This window comes from Oncorhynchus nerka, linkage group LG7, assembly GCF_034236695.1.
Source record: "Oncorhynchus nerka isolate Pitt River linkage group LG7, Oner_Uvic_2.0, whole genome shotgun sequence".
NCBI lineage: Eukaryota > Metazoa > Chordata > Actinopteri > Salmoniformes > Salmonidae > Oncorhynchus > Oncorhynchus nerka.
Window position 1 is genome coordinate 24,643,570 of NC_088402.1, and position 23,843 is coordinate 24,667,412.

The window sequence follows — 23,843 nt, forward strand, 5'->3', positions numbered from 1 at the left end:
TTTAAGGACAATTCTTTTAGCAAATGTCAACAACAAAAAAAAACGATTGAAATATCACTTTTACCTAAGTATTCAGACCCTTTACTCAGTACTTTGTTGAAGCACCTTTGGCAGCGATTACAGCCCCTAGTCTTCTTGGGTATGACACTGCAAGCTTGGCACACCTGTATTTGGGGAGTTTCTCCCATTCTTCTCCGCAGATCCTCTCAAACTCTATCAGGTTGGATGGGGAGCGTCGCTGCACAGCTATTTTCAGGTCTCTCCAGAGATGTTCATTTGGGTTCATGTCTGGGCTCTGGCTGGGCCACTCAAGGACATTCAGAGACTTGTCCCGAAGCCACTCCTTCATTGTCTTGGCAGTGTGCTTAGGGTCGTCGTCCTGTTGGAAGGTGAACCTTCGCCCTCAGTCTGAGGTCCTGAGCGCTCTGGAGCAGGTTTTCATCAAGGATCCCTCTGTACTTTGCTCCTTTCATCTTTCTCTCGATCCTGACTAGTCTCCCAGTCCCCACCACTGAAAAACATCCCCACAGCATGATGCTGCCAACACCATACTTCACCGTAGGGATGATATTGGCCAGGTGATGAGCAATGCCAGGTTTCCTTCAGACGTGACGCATTCAGGCCAAAGAGTCCAATCGTGTTTTGATGAGACCAGAGAATCTTGTTTCTCATGGTCTGAGAGTCATTTAGGTGCATTTTGGCAAATTCCAGGCGGGCTGTCATGTGCCTTCTACTGAGGAGTGGCTTCCGTCTGGCCTCTCTACCATAAAGGCCTGAATGGTGGAGTGCTGCAGAGATGGTTGTCCTTCTGGTGTCACGAATCCCGTTTCCTGAGTCTGTTTTTTGCCTGTGTTCTGTCCTGGAGTGTTTTTCCGGAGTCCTGGAACGCACCCTGTCTGGTTGCCGCGCAATGTAGCCAGTTGGGAGTTCTGATTACCCGCACCTGTATCCCATCAGCTATCTGCACACCTGGTCCTGATCATCATCTCTCCTCTTCATAAGCCCGGACCTGACATCCATTCCCTGCCGGATCGTTAGCCATGAACAGTATGTTGTGCCATAGTATCAGCCTCAAGTTGGATAGAATTTGTTTTGTTGTTTTTTACGTATTGCTTGCCTTAAACTTACCTCCGTTTGTTCTGTCTTCAGTTACTCACCCGGATCATTTACCCCATTCCCGCCTGGTCGGAGGAGGATTCCGCTACCCCATTGGATCCACCTATTTACTCCCATCAACTCACCACCGCTGCCCGCTACGCCACCTGGATATATCTACCCATTCACATTCACTTGTAAATAAATACTCACCTTCTTCCTACTCTCCTTGTCCTGGTCTGCTTCTGGGTTCGATTTTGAAAGAACGTGACATCTGGAAGGTTCTCCCATCTCCACTGAGGAACTCTGCAGCTCTGCCACAGTGACCATCAGGTTTTTGATCACCTCCCTGACCAAGGCCCTTCTCCCCCGATTGCTCAGTTTGGTCGGGCTGCCAGCTCAAGCAAGAGTCTTGGTGGTTCCAAACTTCTTCAATTTATGAATGATGGAGGCCACTGTGTTCTTGTGGACCTTCAATGCTGTAGACATTTTTGGTACCCTTCCCCAGATCTGTGCCTCAACATATTCGGAGCTCTATGGAAAATTCCTTCAACCCCATAGCTTGGTTTTTGCTCTGAAATGCACTGTCAACTGTCGGACCTTATATAGACAGGTGTGTGCCTTTCCAAATCATGTCCAATCAATTGAATTTATCACAGGTAGATACCAATCAAGTTGTAGAAATGTCTCAAGGATGATCAATGGAAACAGGATACACCTGAGATCAATTTCAGGTCTCATAGCAAAGGGTCTGAATACTTATGTAAATAAGGTACTTCTATTTTTTTATTTTTTTTATACATTTTCTAAAAACCTGTTTTCTCTTTGTCATTATGGGGTATTGTGTGTACTGTCTATTGATGATTAATACATTTTTTAAATACATTTTAGAATAAGGCTGTAACGTAACAAAACGTGTAAAAATTGAAGTGGTCTGAATACTTTCCGAATGCACTGTATATATCCATCTTTATGATTCTGACTACAATAAATGGAACAGTAACTGTGGCTACAAAACAATGCCTTCCTATGGAGTCATAAGCTTGACCTAAATGTATAATGCTCATACTTATGTTCGACACTATCATATGTACAGTACAGTGGGGCAAAAAATAATTTAGTCAGCCACCAATTGTGCAATGTCTCCCACTCCAAACTCCACTATGGCCAAGACCAAAGAGCTGTCAAAGGACATCAGAAACAAAATTGTAGACCTGCACCAGGCTGGGAAGACTGAATCTGCAATAGGTAAGCAGCTTGATTTGAAGAAATCAACTGTGGGAGCAATTATTAGGAAATGGAAGACATACAAGACCACTGATAATCTCCCTCGATCTGGGGCTCCACACAAGATCTCACCCCGTGGGATCAAAATGATCACAAGAACGGTGAGCAAAAATCCCAGAACCACATGGGAGGACCTAGTGAATGACCTGCAGAGGGAGAATGTCATATGGTCAGATGAAACCAAAATATAACTTTTTGGTAAAAACTCAACTCGTCGTGTTTGGAGGACAAATAATGCTGAGTTGCATCCAAAGAACACCATACCTACACCATACCTACTGTGAAGCATGGGGGAGGAAACATCATGCTTCGGGGCTGTTTTTCTGCAAAGGGACCAGGACGACTGATCCGTGTAAAGCAAAGAATGAATGGGGCCATGTATTGTGAGATTTTGAGTGAAAAACTCCTTCCATCAGCAAGGGCATTGAATATGAAACGTGGCTGGGTCTTTCAGCATGACAATGATCCCAAACACACCGCCCGGGCCACGAAGGAGTGGCTTTGTAAGAAGCATTTCAAGGTCCTGGAGTGGCCTAGCCAGTCTCCAGATCTCAACCCCATACAACATCTTTGGAGGGAGTTGAAAGTCTGTGTTGCCCATCAACAGCCCCAAAACATCACTGCTCTAGAGGAGATCTGCATGAAGGAATGGGCCAAAATACCAGCGACAGTGTGTGAAAACCTTGTGAAGACGTACAGAAAACATTTGACCTCTGTCATTGCCAACAAAGGGTATATAACAAAGTATTGAGATAAACTTTTGTTATTGACCAAATACTTATTTTCCACCATAATTTGCAAATAAATTCATAAAAAAATCCTACAATGTGATTTTCTGGAATTTTTTCTCTCGTTTTTTCTGTCATAGTTGAAGTGTACCTATGATGACAATTACAGGCCTCTCTCATCTTTTTAAGTGGGAGAACTTGCACAATTGGTGGCTGACTAAATACTTTTTTGCCCCACTGTATATGCTATTTAAAATGTAGGAAACATTAAGTATTGTGGTATGGGCTACACAAGCACATATAAACTAACATTAGCTGTGTTTGTTTGTTCAGCCTTTATAAGCACATCCCCGACTCAGGTTCATTAATTAATTATACAATGCTTTTTAGTTGTGCGTCATATCATAACGCATTAAGTTGATGCAGAAGTATTTTTTATAAAAAATTAAGATACACAGTGCCAAGCTTATCATACTAACATTTTCGTTTTCCAACATATTTTATTTAAGGGACTCATTTGTAAGTCAAATGAAAAAAAAAAAAAAAAGATTTGTGTAATTATCTTTACCCCACAGCACATTTGAAAGTAGTCACGTGCCCTCAATGTTTAATATGTGGGTTTTAATATCCAAAATAGAACATCAATATTTAATGTGCACATTGGGAGTGATATTTTCTGGTGTGCCGTATTGTGCATGAACGCTTGAATGTGAAATAGCAGCTCTTAAAGTGATAGGAAGGCCATCCTCAAAGAGGCATGTGTTAGCAATGTTGCTATGGAAACAGCAACTCCTCCCAAGTATATCTAAGTATGCTGTAAGTAAAACGATCCACCGGTTTACTAGAACTTCTTCTGGACTTTTAAATGTAAAATATTCTTTCCCCCTCCATTTTATCCCTCTAGACTTCAAGTAAACCAGATGGAGAACACACACATTTGATGGTATGTTTGAGTGACCTGTTTAAAAGCTTAATATCCCGCTCTAAGCCAGGCTCATCACGGCGATCGTGCTCCACAGGTGAGGTTCTGACAGGAGAGCCAAAGAGGGAGCCGGCGTGGGCAAGCCTAGCATTAAACTGTCAACATCCCCTTGTCCCCAAGCATCAACTGTGGGCAGGAAGAACAAAGGAACCTCAGAGAAGTTTGGGGTGGAGGGGGGCGTAAAGCGGGGTAAAGGGGTTTAAAGGTGGGAGATGAAGTGGATTGAGAGATTATTTTTAGAAAAGTGAAATAAGGTTATGACCTGAACATACCTGCAACTGATGTGAAAGTATGTGAAATGAAACTTTGGTAGACATTGAAAGGTGGGTCTGATAATATATTTCTGTTACATACAGTATATACTGTATCTGTTAACATATTTAGACTTACTCATACATGTTCGCATTATCAAAGTGGAGGATTGTGAGTAATAGGGAAAAACAATTTGCCTGGTTAGTCTTTAGAGTTGTTTTTAACAGTATGTGGACAGGAACACAGAACGCATTTTAAGCCAATTTATTTGTCCCAGCTTAAATGTGCCCTTCTAGCATAAAGCCTCAAATGAGGGCACCATTTCTGGACATTATCCTGAACATCCTCAACCAATTAGTGTCTTAATGAGTCCTCTAGTTTACATCAGCATTGCTCTGAACCCTCCATCTACAGATGCTGAAATTACGATTCTCAGAAATTGTCCCTGAAAGCAGATTGGAACAATAAGGGAGGATTCTAGAATCCATCTAAGCAATTAACTTGAAACAAAAATAAGGCACCAGAAACAAAACTTCTGCTGACAGGTCATTTGGGAGCAGTGCTGATAAATGTGAATGTAACCTACTACATTACTCTCTCTACAACTGTGCATTTCCAACCATGGGGGTATCAGCTAAAGGCCTGTTGTATGCATATGCTGTTTAGCTGCCTGAATCCTAACGCTGATGCTCTCTGATAAAACATGCATCTGTCATAATTACCCAGGCTTTAAACAGGCCCTCACTTATAGTTATCACCATGGATACAGACAGTAGCACAGCTCTCATCGTATATAGTGTTTGAGGCCAGTGAGGCAGGAAGGATATACTACAGCACTGGGAGAGGAAGATAATGGACAATGGCAATTTGTTAAGCGTAAACCCAGAAGCATTTTTAGAGCACCCAAGGTAACACTAATCTGATGGTGAGACAGACAGACAGAGAGCGATAGAGAGAGAGTGATAGAGTGATAGAGAGAGAGAGAGGGGGGGGGGGGGAGTAGCGAGAGAGAGTGTCAGAGAGAGACAAAGAGAGAGAATAGTTCGGTGTATGGATTTGTTCCAGGGCCATGATCAAAGTTCTGTCAGGCCAGTCGCTTTGTGTCTAATATTAACTGCCCTAAATATAATGCCTCACTGTCATAAGGTCTTACTTATAAATAGATCAACTGGCTGAACAGGCTTCTTTCACAGGAGAGGGAAGAGGGTTTGTTCAGGTAGACGTTGAATTATTATTAAACCGGGTTTGAGGTTTTTAACAAACAAAGACATGCCAACACTTCCCGTAAACGACCTGACAAATATCCGGCCCCAGTATTTTTTAAATGTATTCTCCCAACCCAGTCCTCCAGAGACAACAATACTGCATACTAAAACAAATTTCCTGTTTCTGTTCCTTGTGACATTCATTCCTATCTAATAAAGAAGATCTCGGGAGCAGCACGCCATTCAGAACTGTCAATAGCACCATGCAGCAGCAGTGACATTAGCCAGTGACAATCAGAATCAGAACCCACAAAGCGCAATGGAAACAGTAGATCCATTACACGGTGAGTATCAGGACGTAACACGATCGCGCAGAACACATTACATCATGCATCTTCTTTCTGTGCTTCTGATTGTGCTGCCAGTCGTCAAGCTGCACCGTAACACTATGACGAAAGGATTCGGCACACCAGATAATCTACAACACCATGGTATACTATAAAATCAAGCTTGCCGTTGTATCTGGAGGTAATGTATGCTTCGGATTGGAAGGGTCCCCTCTCTCATACAAGGATGTTAAACGGATGGATCTCTTTCTTTGGACCAAGACCTTTAGAGTACACAAGATAATCTCCAACACTAGGGTATACTATAAAAGAATACTTGGTGTAACCGGAGAGAAAGTGACGGTGACCTCTCTCGTACTAGGAAGTATAATTGGGGTCTTACTTACTTTGGCCCAAGGATCTGTAGAGTTGATATAAGCAAGGGAGATTGGGAGAATTCTGGCCGAAGTCCCACCCTGGCCGAGTCACACATTGCCCATTTCCTAATTCCTTCTCTGTATAATTGGCTTAATATATCCCTGTCTGGGCTCTCTACACTGGGGTGTGCTGAGTACTCTGTCCTCAATGTCTGACATTCATCACCCATGCCAATATTATATTCATGTCACTGTTGAGTATTGACAGTGACATGACTATGTCCCCAAAACATGGTTAAATCGATTGCAGATCTTTCAAAGGCGCCTGGTACATCAACGTCATTATCGAAATCATGATTTCATCTAAGTTTATTTGGACACATATAGATAGCAATCTGAAGATTAGGATCACCTCCTTACAAGAGCGTGAGTGATGGTGACTGATTCTTCTCTCTCTCAAGGGTGTGGTATTTGTTCTTTGGCTGTTCCAAGGCTCTGGTCAAAAGTAGTGCACAACATAGGGAATAGTGTGCTATATGGTACGCAAACTTTGTTAGCTCTTTGAGGCTGGTGGAGGTGAATGCCTGCCAACATTCCTATGTGCCAGTCTAGTCCAACGCTTCTAAATTACCATTGGTTAATAGTACTGAGTAGCAGGGCCAAGAACACTATAGGGGAACTAGGAAGAAAAAGAGAGTGGATGAGCCCATTGAAGCACCTTTTCTAAGGGAATATTCACTGTTCATTGTGGTAGAATAGTCCAGTATCCTTTGACCTGTGATTTTCAGCCTAACCACTAGATAAGTAATACAATAGAGAAATGAATTCAGTTCAGAAAACAAAATAACCAATAGGGAAAGTAATATGACTTAGGAGACCCTGTATCTTTGCTCTTAATAGTGTATTGTCTTGGAACACACAACATGTGGTCCTCTGTAGCTCAGTTCATAGAGCATGGTGCTTGCACCAGGATAGTGGATTTGATTTCCCGTGGCCATCCGTACGTAAAATCTATGCATGCATGAAGTCGTTTTCGAATTAAATTAAAGTGTATTCATCACATACACAGGTTACAGCAGGTGTAAATGATGTAGTGAAATGCTTACTTTGTTTACACCTGCTTTGGATAAAAGCATCTGCTAAATGGCACACAGTATATTATATAGTATTATTATGATTAACAAACTGTAGAACTCAGTGAGTCAGTGAATATGAGCCATTTTTGTGCTTTTGTATTTTGGACACTTCATCACCCTTATTCTATACAGAAACAACTCATTTACTCTCATTGTCATACCATGTGGCGAGTGCCATTCCCTGTTCCAATATAGTTAGTAAACAGCTGTTGGGTTCAATATAGGAGTATGTCTATAGGGAGCAATTACTTAATGATGTGTCCAGAGGGTAGGCCAGAGACAGTTAACACAGCTGTACTGGATTAGCTATGTGGAGGACAAGTGCAAACCCAGGCGGCATCAGCACATGAAAGTGTGTTTGTGTGTGCGGTTCATAGTTGCAGTACATACAAAGACTTGTATATTGCTCGACATGAACCCCTGGTCGACCTGGTAGCTACTGCGGTGAGACAGGTGATCTCACCAACAGCACACATACACAAACAATGTATGTGGCCTTGAGATTTCAGGCCTGCTTAAGGGTAGAGCAAAACAACTGGCTGCAGTAGGTACTTCTCTGTTTCAGCCGTGATGGGCTGTGAATTCATATACAGTAGGCCAAATAAGCTATATCGCAATCAATAGAAAAACATATATTCATTCTGGTGCACCTAGATTAAATGTTGTGCTCCTACCTTTTTTTAAAGTTGGGAGCACCAGTGCTAACTCAGATTTTTTAAATTTAGAGCCCTACCGATAAATCATACTGTATGTCACAATTATTTAGCAGTACAGACCGCGTGAGACACATTCAGCCAACCCAGTCTAAATGCATGCTTCCTCAGCTATGTTGGGTTGCTGCATTTATGGTGTGGATGTCAGCTCCCGCTTAAACAGGCTTGTTAAAAAGCTATGGGATTTACATTGTTAAGCAGGTGGTCGCTGGGCTGTCAGGGCCTCAGAGCTTAGAGACGGGGAAACGCGAGAAGTGGTGCACTTCTTTAAGTCCAAATGTCGGCTGATTTCAGCTTCTTGACAATGCACAAATCGGGCTATCAAAATTAAAGACGTGCTAGCTACATCAACAGCTTGTCGTTCGGGCTCAGATTCGGAATGTCAAATTATCACTGTTGTAATACACATCAAGGAATTCCGTCTGACTGAAAGAGAGCTAATTTTAGGCGGTAAATGTAATTGATCTAACCACAGCCTTTAAGTTGATGCTAGGGATTGGCATCATGTAAACTATGCAGAATTAGTGACAATCAAAATCTACACAAGACAAGTCAGGGTGAGTATCATGGTTGTGGAACCATTCAAAGTATGGTCCAGAAAGAATTACATTTGGTTCATTCAAATCAGCCTGTAATTGGCTAAAAATAACTATTTCCAATGCTCGTCATTTCACTGCTTTCCCTCACACATCCACTCTCTCAATCTATTATATAATCTCTGAAAGCTACGATTATATATGTAACTGCACCTACCATTATAACCTTGTCATTTACTCCAGATATACTGGACAATTGTTCTAATGCATGGAGCAGGATGAAGAACAGCTTTGATGCCAGTGTTATGTAATGCATATTTATAGCCAAAATGTTACTGTGGTATACTGAACCTGCCTCTACATCTGTAGGAAGGGCCAGGCTAGCAACATGCATTTCTGCTTTGCATCAGACCAGTTTACCATTCTGGTATCTGCGACTACACTGAACACAGAAACACACACACACAGAAACACACACACACAGAAACACACACACACACACACAGAAACACAGAAACACAGAAACACACACACACACACACACACACACACACACACACACTCACTCACTCACTCACTCACTCACTCACTCACTCACTCACTCACTCACTCACTCACTCACTCACTCACTCACTCTTTATTTATGAGGGTTTCAAACATCCTGAAAGCCTAGCTGGGAGGTGTCCAGATACAAACTTTACTTTTGTCCCCCGTTACCAAAAAGTGGCATTGATTTGGCAGTTGTGTATGTAGTACTTCTGTTTTTGTCCAGGCCTGTGGATGTTAGGACTGGGTTGAGCTGATTTATGGGAAATGGGATTCCAGGTATAAGGTACGGTTAGTTGGATGACAAGTATTGACAGTAATGCCTGGTAATACCGTTGGAGGATGTCGTCACCCCAGCACAGCAGAACTAGAAAAGCAGAGTTGAGCAGATTAAAAAACCTCCCTAGGGCTCTCGCTATACCTGTACAGCAGCACTGTCATGACGATTTTACGGATTCACAACAGGCCTCACCAACTCTCTCTGCCACAGGCTCCAGCCCACTCGAACCTGCAAGCCCAAGCTTTATTACCTGAAAGCTGCAATAAAAAACTAGTAATAGAAAAATAGAAAATTGTAAATAGTTTCTCAGTAGGGGTTGAGGAGGTTAGAGTTGGGGTTGATTTTTGTTGATTTTTTGTCATTTATTTCAGTTTTGGTGTTTCCATATACTGTTATCAATTGTGTGTGATTTCGGAATAACCGGGGGAGTACGACTAACCCCTGTTATTGAAGCCATGAAGTTGGGAATAACATCCCCTATACACTCCCTGATGAACTTCACGGTGACTGAGTTAATTGGGAAGAGTATAGGGGATGTTGTTCCCACTGTGACTATTAAAACCTACCCAAACCAAAATTTGTGGATAAATGGCAGCATTCGTGCAAAACTGAAAACACAAACCACCGCATTTAACCATGGCAAGGTGACTGGGAATATGGTTGAACACAAAAAGTGTAGTTATTCCATCCGTAAGGCAATCAAACATGTAAAATGTCAGTTAAGAGACAAAGTGGAGTCGCAATTCAACAGCTCAGCCATCAGACTTATGTGGCAGGGTCTACAGACAATCATGGATTACAAAGGGAAAACCAGCCACACCGACGTCTTGCTCCTGGTCAATTTAAACACCTTCTTCGTCCGCTTTGAGGATAACACAGTGCCACCTACGCGGCCCCCCCAAGGACTGTGGGCTCTCGTTCTTGGTGACCGTCGTGAGTAAGACATTTAAGCATGTTAATCATCGCAAGGCTGTCGGCCCAGACGGCATCCATAGCCGCGCCCTCAGAGCATGCGCAGACCAGTCTCGCTATTGCAGTCTGCTGTCCCCACTTGCTTCAAGATGGCCACAATTGTTCCTGTACCCAAGAAAGCAAAGGTAACTGAACTAAATGACTATCGTCACCTAGCACTCACTTCTGTCATCATGAAGTGCTTTGCGAGGCTAGGCAAGGATCATATCAACTCCACCTTTCCTGACAGCATAGACCCAATTCAATTTGTATACTGGCCCAATAGATCTACTGACGGTGAATCCCGCCCTATGCAACTGGGTCCTGGACTTCCTGACGGGCCACCCCCCCCAAGTGGTGAAGGTAAGAAACAACACCTCCACTACGCTGATCCTCAACACAGGGGCCCCACAAGGGTGCGTGCTCAGCCCCCTCCTGTACTCCCTGTTCACCCATGACTGCGTGGCCATGCACACCTCCATTTCAATCATCAAGTTTGCAGACAACACAACAGTAGTAGGCCTGATTACCAACAATGACGAGACAGCCTACAGGGAGGAGGTGAGGGCCCTGGCGAAGTGGTGCCAGGAAAAAAACCTCTCCGTCAACAAAACAAAGGAGACAGCAGAGGGAGCACAGCCCCTATGCACATCGACGGGACCACAGTGGATAAGGTGAAAAGCCTTCAGTTCCTCGGCGTACACATCACTGACAATCTGAAATGTTTCACCCAGGAGGTTGAAGAAATTCGGCTTGGCCACTAAGAACCTCACAACATTTTACAGATGCACAATTGAGAGCATCCTGTCGGGCTGTATCACCGCCTGGTATGGCAACTGCACCGCCCGCAACTGCAGGGCTCTCCAGAGGGTGATGCGGTCTTAGGGGTCACACTGCCTGCACTCCAAGACACCTACACCTACACCTACACATCTGCCCAATGCATCACCGGGGGAAACTACCTTCCCTACAGCACCCGATGTCACAGGAAGGCCAAACAGATCATCAAGGACATCAACCACCTTGAGTCATAGCCTGTTCACCCCACTATCATCCAGAAGGTGAGGTCAGTACATGTGCATCAAAGCTGGGACTGAGAGACTGAAAAACAGCTTCTATCTCAAGGCCATCAGACTGTTAAATAGCAATCACTAGCCGGCTACCACCGGGTTACTCAACCCTGCACCTTGAGGCTGCTGCCCTACTGTATCTACATAGTCATGGAATCACTGGTCACTTTAATAATGGAACACTAGTAACTTTAATAATGTTTACCTACTACTATACTAATTTCATATGCATATACTGTATTCTACTGTATGTCAGTCAATGTCACTCAACATTGCACGTCCTAATATTTTTATATTTCTTAATTCCAATCTTTTACTTTTAGATGTTTGTGTATTGCTGTGAATTGTTAGATATTACTGCAATGTTGACAGTAATTATGCTCATAGATTATGTATGTATGAACAATAAATTGAAACATCAAGCCCAAAGTGGGAGGTTTGAAAAAAAAAGTAGTAGCCACCAATGTTCTGGAGCATGTCTTTAAATAAATACTGGGATTTTTTATGTATTTTTTCAACCTACCTAGATTGAGTGAAGCGGGCATGACAAAATCTATTCCCCCTCAGGAGACTGAAAAGATATGGCACGGGTCCTCAGATCCTCAAAAGGCTTTACTGCTGCACCATCGAGAGCATCCTGACTGGTTGCATCACTGCCTGGTATGGCAACTGCTCGCACTCCGACCGCAAGGCACTACAGAGGGTAGTGTGAACGGCCCAGTACATCACTGGGGCCAAGCTTCCTGCCCTTCCAGGACCTCTATACCAGGTGGTGGCAGAGGAAGGCCTTAAACCCTAGTCATAGACTGTTCTCTCTGCTACCACACAGCAAGCGGTACCGGAGCGCCAAGTCTAGGTCCAAGAGGCTTTTAAACAGCTTCTATCCCCAAGCCATAAGACTCCTGAACATCTAGTCAAAGGGCTACCCATACTATTTGCATTGCCCCCCCCCCCCCCCTCTCCACACCACTGCCACTCTCTGTTGTCATCTATGCATAGTAATTTTAATGAACTCTACCTGCATGTACATACTACCTCAACTAACCGGTGTCTCCGCACATTGACTCTGTACCGGCACCCCCATATTGTTAATTTTCTACTGCTGCTCTTTAATTACTTGTTACTTTTATCTCTTATTCTTATCCGTATTTTTTGAAACTGCACTGTTAGTTAGGGGCTCGTAAGTAAGCAATTCACTGTAAGGCCTACACCTGTTGTATTTGGCATGTGACTAATAACATTTTGATTTGATTTGACGCCAAAGTTTAACAGAGAGAAATGCTATTTCAGGCTTGGCAGATTTGCAGCACACACTCATGAAGATTCCAGATAGGCATCCTAGGCTGCGTTTACACAGGCAGACCAATTCTGATATTTTTCCCAATTATTGTCAAACAGACCAATTTGTGACAAAATGTCAGAATTGGGCAGCCTGGATTTTAAAACTGTTCTCGAAACAAATTAAATACTGTTCTATAGTAAATAGAACAGCATTAAAGTGTTAACTAGAACTGTTAAACAGAAATATCTACTGACCGTTTTTGGAGCCATGACTTCAGTCACGTTGGCAATTATTAATAATTAACTGGAAGGTGTGGGGCACTGATTAGACTTGCATTCTGGTATTCATAAAAATGTTTGTCATAGCATTCACACTAAACTGCATGTAAATGATATCATGCTTTATAAAGGATCCCATTACACTAAAGTTGTTTTAAGCTTTCAAACATCAAGCTGTGTGTGCATTCATTAAACTGTACTTTAACATTTTAACATTGCACTGACATTTATATAGGACTAAATACAAAATGTTCCTTGACTACAGTTTTTTAGATGGAATGCAAACACTAAATCATTCTGTAAAGCACGAAGGGTGCTCCCACTGTTTTAATAGAGGAAATGTGCATTAAATGGTAAGTAAATGATGCTAATTTGCATTGTAAAAAAAACACCCACAAATTCAGTTATTTCAACTAATTATTATTAAGTAACTGGTTCCACGGCCCTTTCTAGTTTACTAAACTTTTCGGTCCAAGTGTTACCTGAAAAAAGAGTCGGCCAAAACGTTGGCAAGCATTCAGTCATTTTAAAATTGTCTCATAAATATAAATTATAATTTAGGCATCTTAATTAAAACAGGCTGTGCAACTGGTTACACATACCGTACTTTTATCATACAATGTTTTCTACGCACATATTTGACACATGTTGACATTGTGCATGTTCATTTATACAGTAATGGTGGCGTAACAACAGTGGTGACCTGTCATTCAGGGAAGTTTTGAACCCCACATTTTCTTTTTTTTTTTGGGGGGGGGGGGGGCTTGCCTGTTTTGCATGCTATTTTGGCATTAATACCTGTCGCATATTAGTTTGCAAACAATGTAAAAAAAATAAACATAATTGAGTTAATAAAGCTGCATACAAACATGGTCTCTTTTTTGTTTTCTTAAGTAAGGCCTCTCCAAAATGCAGGTGTTTCAGCCTAGCTTAGAGCTTTCTGTTGTGGTTGGGCAACCCAGCAGAAAATACAGAGCATTGCGCCGTGATTGGCACAGTGTTCTGTCACTGTCATCTTCCTGGAAGGAATAAGTGGACCAAAGCGCAGCGAGCGTACATGTTCTTTTTATTTAGGTAAATGTCGCCAACAAAACAAAGACACGACCGTGAACCTTAACAGGGCTATGATGCCTCTAACAAAGTCAACTACCCACACTGAAAGGGAAAATGGGCTACCTAAGTATGATTCCCAATCAGAGACAACGATAGACAGCTGTCCCTGATTGAGAACCATACCCGGCCAAAACATAGAAATAAAGAAACATAGAAAACAAAACATAGAATGCCCACCACACATCATACCCTGACCTAACCAAACAGATAAATAAAATGGTTCTCTAAGGTCAGGGCGTGACAGTCACTCATGGGTACACTCCATCACCGCCAAGTCTAAGGGTAGAGCTCTATGGGTGCTGCCATAGATTTACATAAGAAGTGCCCATCCAAGAAGGCTCAATGTCATTGGCCAAAGATAAAATGATCACGTTATATCTACAGTAGCTTTGATTGGACTTTGATTGGACAACATCAAGTCGACAATCTACTGGCAAATCCTTTTTAATCCTTGTCATATGAAGAGAAATTCTAGATCAAATGTATCAGTGTATCAGGGCCACTGGACATAAACATTACTCAACAAGTTGGAAATTGCAAATTCAACAATGAGTGGTTTGGAAGGAATCAACTGCAAGCATTGCAAAGCAATCATTAGCCTGCTATTAGCCTGCTAAGATTAAGGGTCTCTTTTCCTAGTTTAAAATTATAAACATTCAACATTGGCCATACTGTCAATGAAGCATGATTTGTGCTGCTCTCAAATCAACTGCTAATTCTGAATTGCAAAATCTGACTTTAGTGAGTTCAAGACAAGTGCTATGACTGGGAAAATACATTTTGAACTTTCATCCAACTCGGAATTGTAAATCGGGAACTTGGGCCTCTTTCTAGAGCTACGACCTGAAGATCGCTGATGTCATCATGATTCAACTTTTTTTTCTGAGTTTCCTGTTGTCTTGAAAGCACCATAAATCCAGAGTAAATCCAGACTTTGATGACAAAGTTTGATGACAAAATTTGACCACAAAGACTGCCGCGCCAAATTCCTGTCTAAGTGAGCACAGCTCAACAAGGTGAGTCCAAAAATGTATTGTATGTTTCTGCATAAATGAGATATGTATACTGTAGCAAAGAAAGTAACACTAAATGTATGCTGTGTAGTAATCTGTTAGCAGCACATGTGCCTCACCCTTATAATTTAGTCTATTTTCACCTCTTAATTTTGCCTACTGTTCTGACTTAGTGGTGGTCATGTAGCCTTGGTGGTGCTCCTCTTTTTGAGAAATGTAATCATCAAATATTGTAAGAGCTTTCATTGTCTGCTTATATGCCCCCTTCACCTAATACTTTTTCTGCACTATTGGTTAGAGCCTGTAAGTAAGCATTTAATTGTAAGGTCTACACCTGTTGTTTTCAGCGCACGTGACAAATAAACTTTGATTAGATTTTCATTTATCTTACGGTTCTAACTTGGTGTACAGGGAGAATACTGTAAGAACGGCCCATTTCTGAATTCTGTCCCTGTACATTTCAAAGGTGCTGAACAAATAGTTATATTGACTATGTCCGTGCTAGCTCGCGCATTAATGTCTTAATCGAAATGACGTATTGCCTCTTATCCGCTTGTCATCCTCTTATGCCATAGTTTGTACATCTTCAAAGTCAGTAGAAACCACATTTCTTTCAGCAAGTCAGCCATATCAGCTATGATTTTTTTAAAGGCAGTAAATGAGGCTGAATGAACTGTTTCGCTGCCAGACAAGGCTTGCTGATAGCCAGGTGTAGCAGTGGTGTAGTGCAATTCATGTATTGTTTAGTGTTGTGTAGTTTAGTGGCTTTGCTGGAATGCATCCCACATTTGAATTTTTTGGCCCATCAAGATTTACCTGCTAAAATCGCCACTGCTGTGAATTAAGAGTTGTAAGTTCAAATCCGAGGTGAGGACATGTTGAATATTAATTACTGTATATATGAACACGCACAATATAATCATATATGTCAACTTGTTGAAAATATTGTATGTTTTAAGCACTGTGTTTGTGTAACTAGTTCTATAGTCTTTTTTTTGGGGGGGGGGATAAGATGCTCAAGTAATAATTTCTAGTTGAATGAACATTATGAGACAATTTGAGCAAACACTCCATTTTAAGTTGATTACATTTATGTGTACGTTTTCTCATGTTGGAGCTAAGTTTGGGCCAACTAAACATATTAAGTTTAGGTAGCACTTTGACCAAAAAGTTGAGTAACCAAAAAAAAGACTGTGGAGCCAGTTACTTAATAATACAGTACTTGGTTGAAACTTTTTTTACAGAGCACACACAGACACACACAGCAGTGTGTATTTCCCATTCAAATCCAAGCCAATCTAATTTGGAGTTTTGTCAGTGTACGTATTACTTTCCCCCCCTCAAACATTCATGCAAGGCAAATGCGCATCTTATAATGTCCAGGGAATGGGTAGTTGGCCTTCAACTCAGCAAAATAGTCTCTCATTTCTATTTGAGGGTTGAAGAATGCCTGCAAAAAATCAATTTGTACCGATGCCAGGGTCTTGGCAGGCAGCAGATCAGCCATTGAGATTCTCATCACATTAGCCCTCAGCGAGTGGCTCCCTGGCCCACTAATATACAAAGAGCACAAGCCCCAGTCAGAATGTACATTTCTAGATGATCTTCTGAATGCTTGCTTGTGGTTATGCATAAATTGCTTTACTCGAGATAATTCACCCGGCCGATTGTGATGGAACCGATGGCCTCCCGCCTTCTACTAAAGATTTGGAGGCCATTTTGAGTTCGTCTTCTATTTAAACAGGAAATTATTGGTGATTGAATTCCAGATGTAAAGAGGTATCACATGATCTGATCTGGGACAACAAATTACATGCTGAGCATCTATTAAGAGCATGTAGGTTACGGTTCAGTTTTGTGTCACACAACTTCCTGAACACATACGGTATGTGATTTGTGATTGACACTTTACTTCTGTCATGACATTCCACTGAGCTAAAGTCACTTAGTACTTATTCATTACCAGAAGTCACCCTGAAGGATTGTAGAGTGATTGAAAGGCAGAAAGAATGGACTACAAAGTGAATAACTTATTCACAACCAATGTCATGAGGACAACATGAAAATGATTGTATTGTACAGTATACAGTATATTTAACATCCTGTTATGTTGCATCCTAAATGGCACCTTATTCCCTTTATAGTGCACTACTTTTGACCACAGCCTCACTTTACTCTGTGCTTATTCATAACCACATGCTGAATGACCATAGGCCGACACAGATAATAGGTTCGTAATGCCGATGGATCTGAGTTTATTTTCCCTTTGACCCTCTACCCTTCCAATGTCACTCAGTGAAACGGTCCAGGCTTGCTACTCCAACCAATTTCTGTTTCATTTCACCTTTTTATAAACAACCTTGTTCAATTACGGATCACTTAATGGTTTATTTTAATATGCACTTATTTGTAGGATGGCGTTGCATTGCCAGAGGGAGGGGTAACATTAATACTTATTGTGCAATTACTCCATTGACTGGGGCTAACTGGTAATTCTATCCAGTGTGCATCAGACAGAAAGGCAAGATGATGCATGTTGCTTTCATCTCAGACTCATTATGAAGGACATATCAGGCGGAGGCACACGGCTGTCTATGAAGAGGCTCTTATTTGAAAACGGTCATGGATAATGCACATTATAATTGGCCCCAACACAGGAACAATAAATCTGGATGTGTTTAAAGCAAGTGCAGCAGATCACAGGCTTCTTCCTCTGTATGCTGATGATGTATGTGTGTGTGTTCCTATATGCTGATGATGTATGTGTGTGTGTTCCTATATGCTGATGATGTATGTGTGTGTGTTCCTATATGCTGATGATGTATGTGTGTGTGTTCCTATATGCTGATAATGTCGTGGTTTATGAATAACTTTCCACAGCTCTTATGGAAAATCTCCTGTCTTCTCACAACTGTGATTCTATTCTGTGTCGAACTGCCGTCTCAGTTGACTCACAGTGGCAGAGGAGACAGCCTTTTCTATAGATGCCGCTCTGAAATACACTACATATACAAAAGTATGTGGACACCCCTTCAAATGAGTCGATTCAGCTATTTCAGCCACACTTGTTGCTGGCAGATGTATAAAATCGAGCACACAGCCATGCAATCTCAATAGACAAACATTGGCAGTAGAATGGCCTTACTGAAGAGCTCAGTGACTTTCAACGTGGCACAGTCATAAGATGCCACCTTTCCAACAAGTCAGTACGTCAAATGTATGCCCTGCTTGAGCTGCCCCAGTCTGTAAGTGCTGTTGTGAAGGGGAAACGTCTAGGAGAAACAACGGGTCAGCTGCAAATTGGTAGGTCACACAAGCTCACAGAACGGGACCGCGAGGGCTGAAGTGCGTAGCTCGTAAAAACCGTCTGTTTCATTCATAGCCGTCTATTTACCACCACAGAACGAAGCCAGCACTAAGACCGCTCTCAACCAACTCTATAAGGCCATAAGCAAAGAAGAAAATGCTCACCCAGAAGCGACGCTCCTAGTGTCCGGGAACTTTAATACAGGCAAACTTAAGTCAGTTTTACCACTTTTTTTTACCAGCATGTCAAGTGCAACTAGAGGGAGAAAAAAAATCCTAGACCACCTTTACTCCACACACAGAGATGCATACAAAGCTCTCCCCCGCCCTCCATTTGTCAAATCTGATCATAATTCTATCCTCCTGATTCCTGCTTCCAAGCAAAAACTAAAGCAGGAAGTACCAGTAACTCGCTCAATACGGAAGTGGTCAGATGACGTGGATGCTACACTACAGGACTGTTTTGCTAGGACAGACTGGAATATGTTCTGGGATTCATCCAATGGCATTGAGGAATACACCACCTCAGTCATTAGCTTCATCAATAAGTGCATCACCGCCTGGTAACTGCACGGCATCTGACCGTAAGGCGCTACAGAGGGTAGTGCGAACAGCCAAGGAAATCACTGGGGCCAAGCTTCCTGCCATCCAGGACCTATATAATAGGCAGTGTCAGAGGAAAGCCCATAAAATTGTCAGAGACTCCAGGTCACCCAAGTTATAGATTGTTTTCTCTGCTACCAAGTCTAGGACCAAAAGGCTCCTCAGCGACTTCTACCCCCAAGCCATAAGACTGCTGAACAATTAATATAATCATCATTGGACATTTTACATTGACAACCTCCTCCCTTTTGTACACTGCTGCTACTTGCTGTTTATTATCTTTGCATAGTCACTTCACCCCTACCTACATGTACAAATGACCTCAACTAACCTGTACCCCCACACACTGACTCGGTACCGGTGCCCCCTGTATATAGCCTTGTTATTGTTATTCTTATTATGTTACTTTTTATTATGACTTTTTATTTTAGTTTACTGGATAAATATGTTCTTCTTTAACTGCACTGTTGGTTAATGGCTTGTAAGTAAGCATTTCACAGTAAAGTCTACACTTATAGTATTCGGCGCATGTGACAAATAAAGTTGGATTTGATTTGTAAAGCTCACCGCCATTGGACTCTGAAGCAGTGTAAACGTGTTCTCTGGAGTGATAAATCACACTTCACCATCTGACAGTCTGATGGGTGAATCTGGGTTTGGCGGATGTCAGAAGAATGCTGCATAGCGCCAACTGTAAAGTTTGGCGGAGGAGGAATAATGGTCTGGGGCTGTTTTTCATGCTTCGTGTTAGGCCTCTTAGTTCCAGTGAAGGGAAATCTTAACGCTACAGCATACAATGACATTGTAGATGATTCCGTGCTTCCAACATTGTGGCAACAGATTGGGGAAGGCCCTTTCCTGCTTCAGCATGACAATGCCCCTGTGCAAGCGAAGTTCATACAGAAATAGTTTGTCGAGTGGCCTCCCGAGTGTCATTGCGGTCTAAGGCACTGCATCGCAGTTCGATCCCAGACTCGGAGACCCATGAGGCGGCGCACTATTTGCCCAGTGTGGTCCGGGTTAGGGGAGGGTTTGGCCGGCCGGGATGCAAGCTGACTTTGGTCGCCAGCTGGACGGTGTATGCTCCGACACATTGGTGCAGCTGGCTTCTGGGTTATGTGAGCAGTGTGTCAAGAAGCAGTGCGGCTTGGCAGGATCGTGTTTTGGAGGATGCATGGCTCCTGACCTTTGCCTCTCCTGAGTCGGTAGGGGAGTTGCAGCGATGGGACAAGACAAACTACCAATTGGATATCACGAAAAAGGGTTAAAAGTACTACAAAAAATATTATAATAATAATAGTTTGTCGAGATCGGTGTGGAAGAACTTGACTGGCCTGCACATAGCTCTGAGCTCAACCCCATTGAACACCTTTGGGATGAACTGCAAGCCAGGCTTAATTGCCCAACATCAGAGCCTGATCTCACTAACGCCCTTGTGGCTGAATGTAAGCAAGTCTCTGCAGCAAAGTTCCAACATCTAGTGGAAAGCCTTCTCAGTTGAGCAGAGTCTGTTATAGCAGCAAAGAGGGGACCAACTCCCTATTAATTCCCATGATTTTGGAATGAGATGTCTGAAGAGCAGGTGTTCACATACTCTTGGTGGTCATGTAGTGTATGAGTTCTCACATACTGGAAAATGTTACCAATAAACTGTTTGAACATTTTTCAAAACTAATAAAACTATCCACTGTGACTATCCAGATGATAGGATGGTGTACATAGTTAGAACGCTCTCTTACGGTGTGCAAAAACATGACAGATACCTGGCCACGCACATGCATGTACTCCTTGTCTCTCTCTCTCACTCTCTTTCCCTCTCACACCCACACATTTTCTCCTCATCCAAAGGTTACACAAAAACACAAAAGGGACACAGACATGCACACAGAAACTTTCACAGATGAACACTCACAGACGCAAAGGAAACACAACCACATTTGGACAAATGTATTACACATCTGCCATACACACAGCCTACCATCTCTACAGACACTCCCATATCGTTAGTTTGCAGCTGTCACTGACGTTATGACACACACACACACACACACACACACACACACACACACACACACACACACACACACACACACACACACACACACACACACTAACAGGCCAGGGCATGGACTCTCACCTCTGCAGATGGGCACAGGGAAGTCCCACACGGCACCCTTCTCCGCATTGGTGACACAGGTGAGCTGGGGGTGCCCATCCAGGACGTACCCAGTTACACAGCTGTAGTGGATCTTGTCCCCCACGTTAAAGCGTGTCCCGACAAGGATGCCTTTGGGAGGTACCCCAGGGTTTCCACAGGCACTGATCTGCAGTTCTGATGGGGACAAGAGGGGAGACAGTCGTTATGCATTAAGTACCCGGTTGTGTAAGAAATTAAACATGGTTGGTTTTCTCTGCTTCTCTCCCCCTCCCTCCGTTCTCTCCCTTTATTTATCTTTCTCTCTCCCCTTCTTTCTCTCCTTCCCTCCCTCCTTACCTCGTTCTCTCCCCCTCTTTCTCTCTCCATCCCTCCTTCTTTCTCATGTTTCTCAACTCAACTGAGTATCAAGCAAGGCGGAAAATGGCAGTGGCTCCCTCACTGCCATTACATGCAGTTCAGTGCTGCATTCACATGGAACTTGACTGCACATCTGAAGGTAGGGACACAGTGGAAACAGCCAAGGGCATTCACATTGTGCTCGGTGGGTTGGGTTCAGCTTTAGCTTCATGCTGGGAGAGCAAGACAAGATAACCATATACTGGCTGAGAAAGAAGATACTGTAGAAAAATGAGAAATGTGTGCAGTATTTGAGTGAAAAAAAGACTCAAAAAGATAGAGAAGGTACTGACACAGGAAGAAGAGATATATATGATTCAGAGAGTTAGAGAGAGACAGAGACAGAGAAAGAAAAAGAGTGAGTGAGAGAGAGAGGGAAAGATCTAGAGAGAGTAAGAGAGAGAAAGAGAGAGTGATATATATGTATATAGAAGAGAGAGACAGGGAAAGAGTGAGTGAGATATATATATATATATATATATATATAGAGATAGCGAGAGAGTGAAAGACAGAGAGCGAGAGAGAGAGGATTGTGAGAGTCGACCAATAGAGATACAGCTAGCCATCGCTGGTTGCTCCCATTATATTCCAGTGTGTCAGCCAGCCAACTAATGCTCAGGCCAACAGTTCTCAGTGGATTTGCTGGGGGATGATTCTTATTACTAATAAAATATAATAAGAAGAATAAGAAAGAAGGGAATAGTAAAAGTGTGTCTGATCATGGAGGATATTATCTTCAATTCAGTCAGAACATACAGGAATCCTCTTTTCTGTGACTTTAGAGCAAGGCTTTGGGGCAAAGAAGAAAGTGTATGTTCCTTCTCTTCTCTTTAATACACACATACACACACACACACACATACTGTGCACACACACACAGTTAGCCGAGGGAAACACACAGTGACAGAAACACACAGTGACATTGATGTCTGCAGGTATCGGAGTGCCAACTTTATTAATTTAATAGTGCTAATTACCGTGGTCCTGATGTTGTAAAATAACTTGAATGAAAACAGACTGATTAGGCTAACAGCCAGCATGTGTGTCTTCCTTTTTAACAACGGGAGATCATTAGTATCACATACCTAAAGGGTGTGAGTGTGCATGTGCGTGTGTCTGAGTGTGTCGGTTAGTGTATGTGTTGGTTTAGTGGTGGATGGGCTCAAGAGCTCATGGGCATGAGGTAATAACTGCAGCACAATTTGCAACACCTCCAATTGTGACCTCTTCTGTTTTATTAGAATGACTACCATTGTTGACTAGGGATATTTATATAATGGTTCTGAATGACAACCATTGTCTACTAGGGTTATTTATACCATGGTTCTGAATGACAATGATTTTTACTAGGATTATTGATATAATGGATCTAAATGACTACCATTTTTAGCCAGGTTATTGATATCATGGTTCTGAATGACTACCATTTTAGCCAGGTTATTGATATCATGGTTCTGAATGACTACCATTGTCAACTGGGGTTATTGATATCATGATTCTGAGTGACTACCATTATCTACTAGGGATATTTATATCATGGTTATGAATGACTATCATTGTCTACTAAGGATATTTAAATCATTGTTATAAAAGGGTTATTGATATCATTCATCTGAATGACTACCATTGTCTACTAGGGTTATTGATATCATTCATCTGAATGACTCCCATTGCCTGCTAGGGTTATTGATATCATTCATCTGAATGACTACCATTGTCTACTAGGGTTATTGATATCATTCATCTGAATAACTACCATTGTCTACTAGGGTTATTGATATCATTCATCTGAATGACTACCATTGTCTACTAGGGTTATTGATATCATTCATCTGAATGAATACCATTGCCTACTAGGGTTATTGATATCATTCATCTGAATGACTACCATTGTCTACTAGGGTTATTGATATCATTAATCTGAATGAATACCATTGCCTACTAGGGTTATTGATATCATGGTTCTGAATGCTGAATGACTACTATTGACTACTAGGGTATTGATATCATGGTCCTGAATGCTAAATGACTACTATTGTCTACTAGGGCGATTGATATCATGATTCTGAAATGTTACTGTTGTCTACGAGGGTGTTTGATATCATGGTTCTGAATGACTACCATTGTCTACTAGGGTTATTGCATTTATTGTTCTGAATGACTACCATTTTTACTAAGGCTATTGATATCATGGTTCTGAATGACTACCA

At 42.2% G+C, this 23,843-nt stretch overlaps 1 protein-coding gene across 1 annotated transcript in view; it reads right to left on the minus strand.

The window, feature by feature from the left end:
- The window catches only part of csmd1a (CUB and Sushi multiple domains 1a), a 115,287-nt gene that overhangs the window by 40,738 nt on the left and 50,706 nt on the right, over window positions 1–23,843 (minus strand). The window contains exon 3 of the mRNA XM_065021040.1: window positions 21,217–21,411. Coding sequence (XP_064877112.1) covers window positions 21,217–21,411 — 195 coding nt within the window. The remainder of the gene's footprint in view (window positions 1–21,216; window positions 21,412–23,843) is intronic.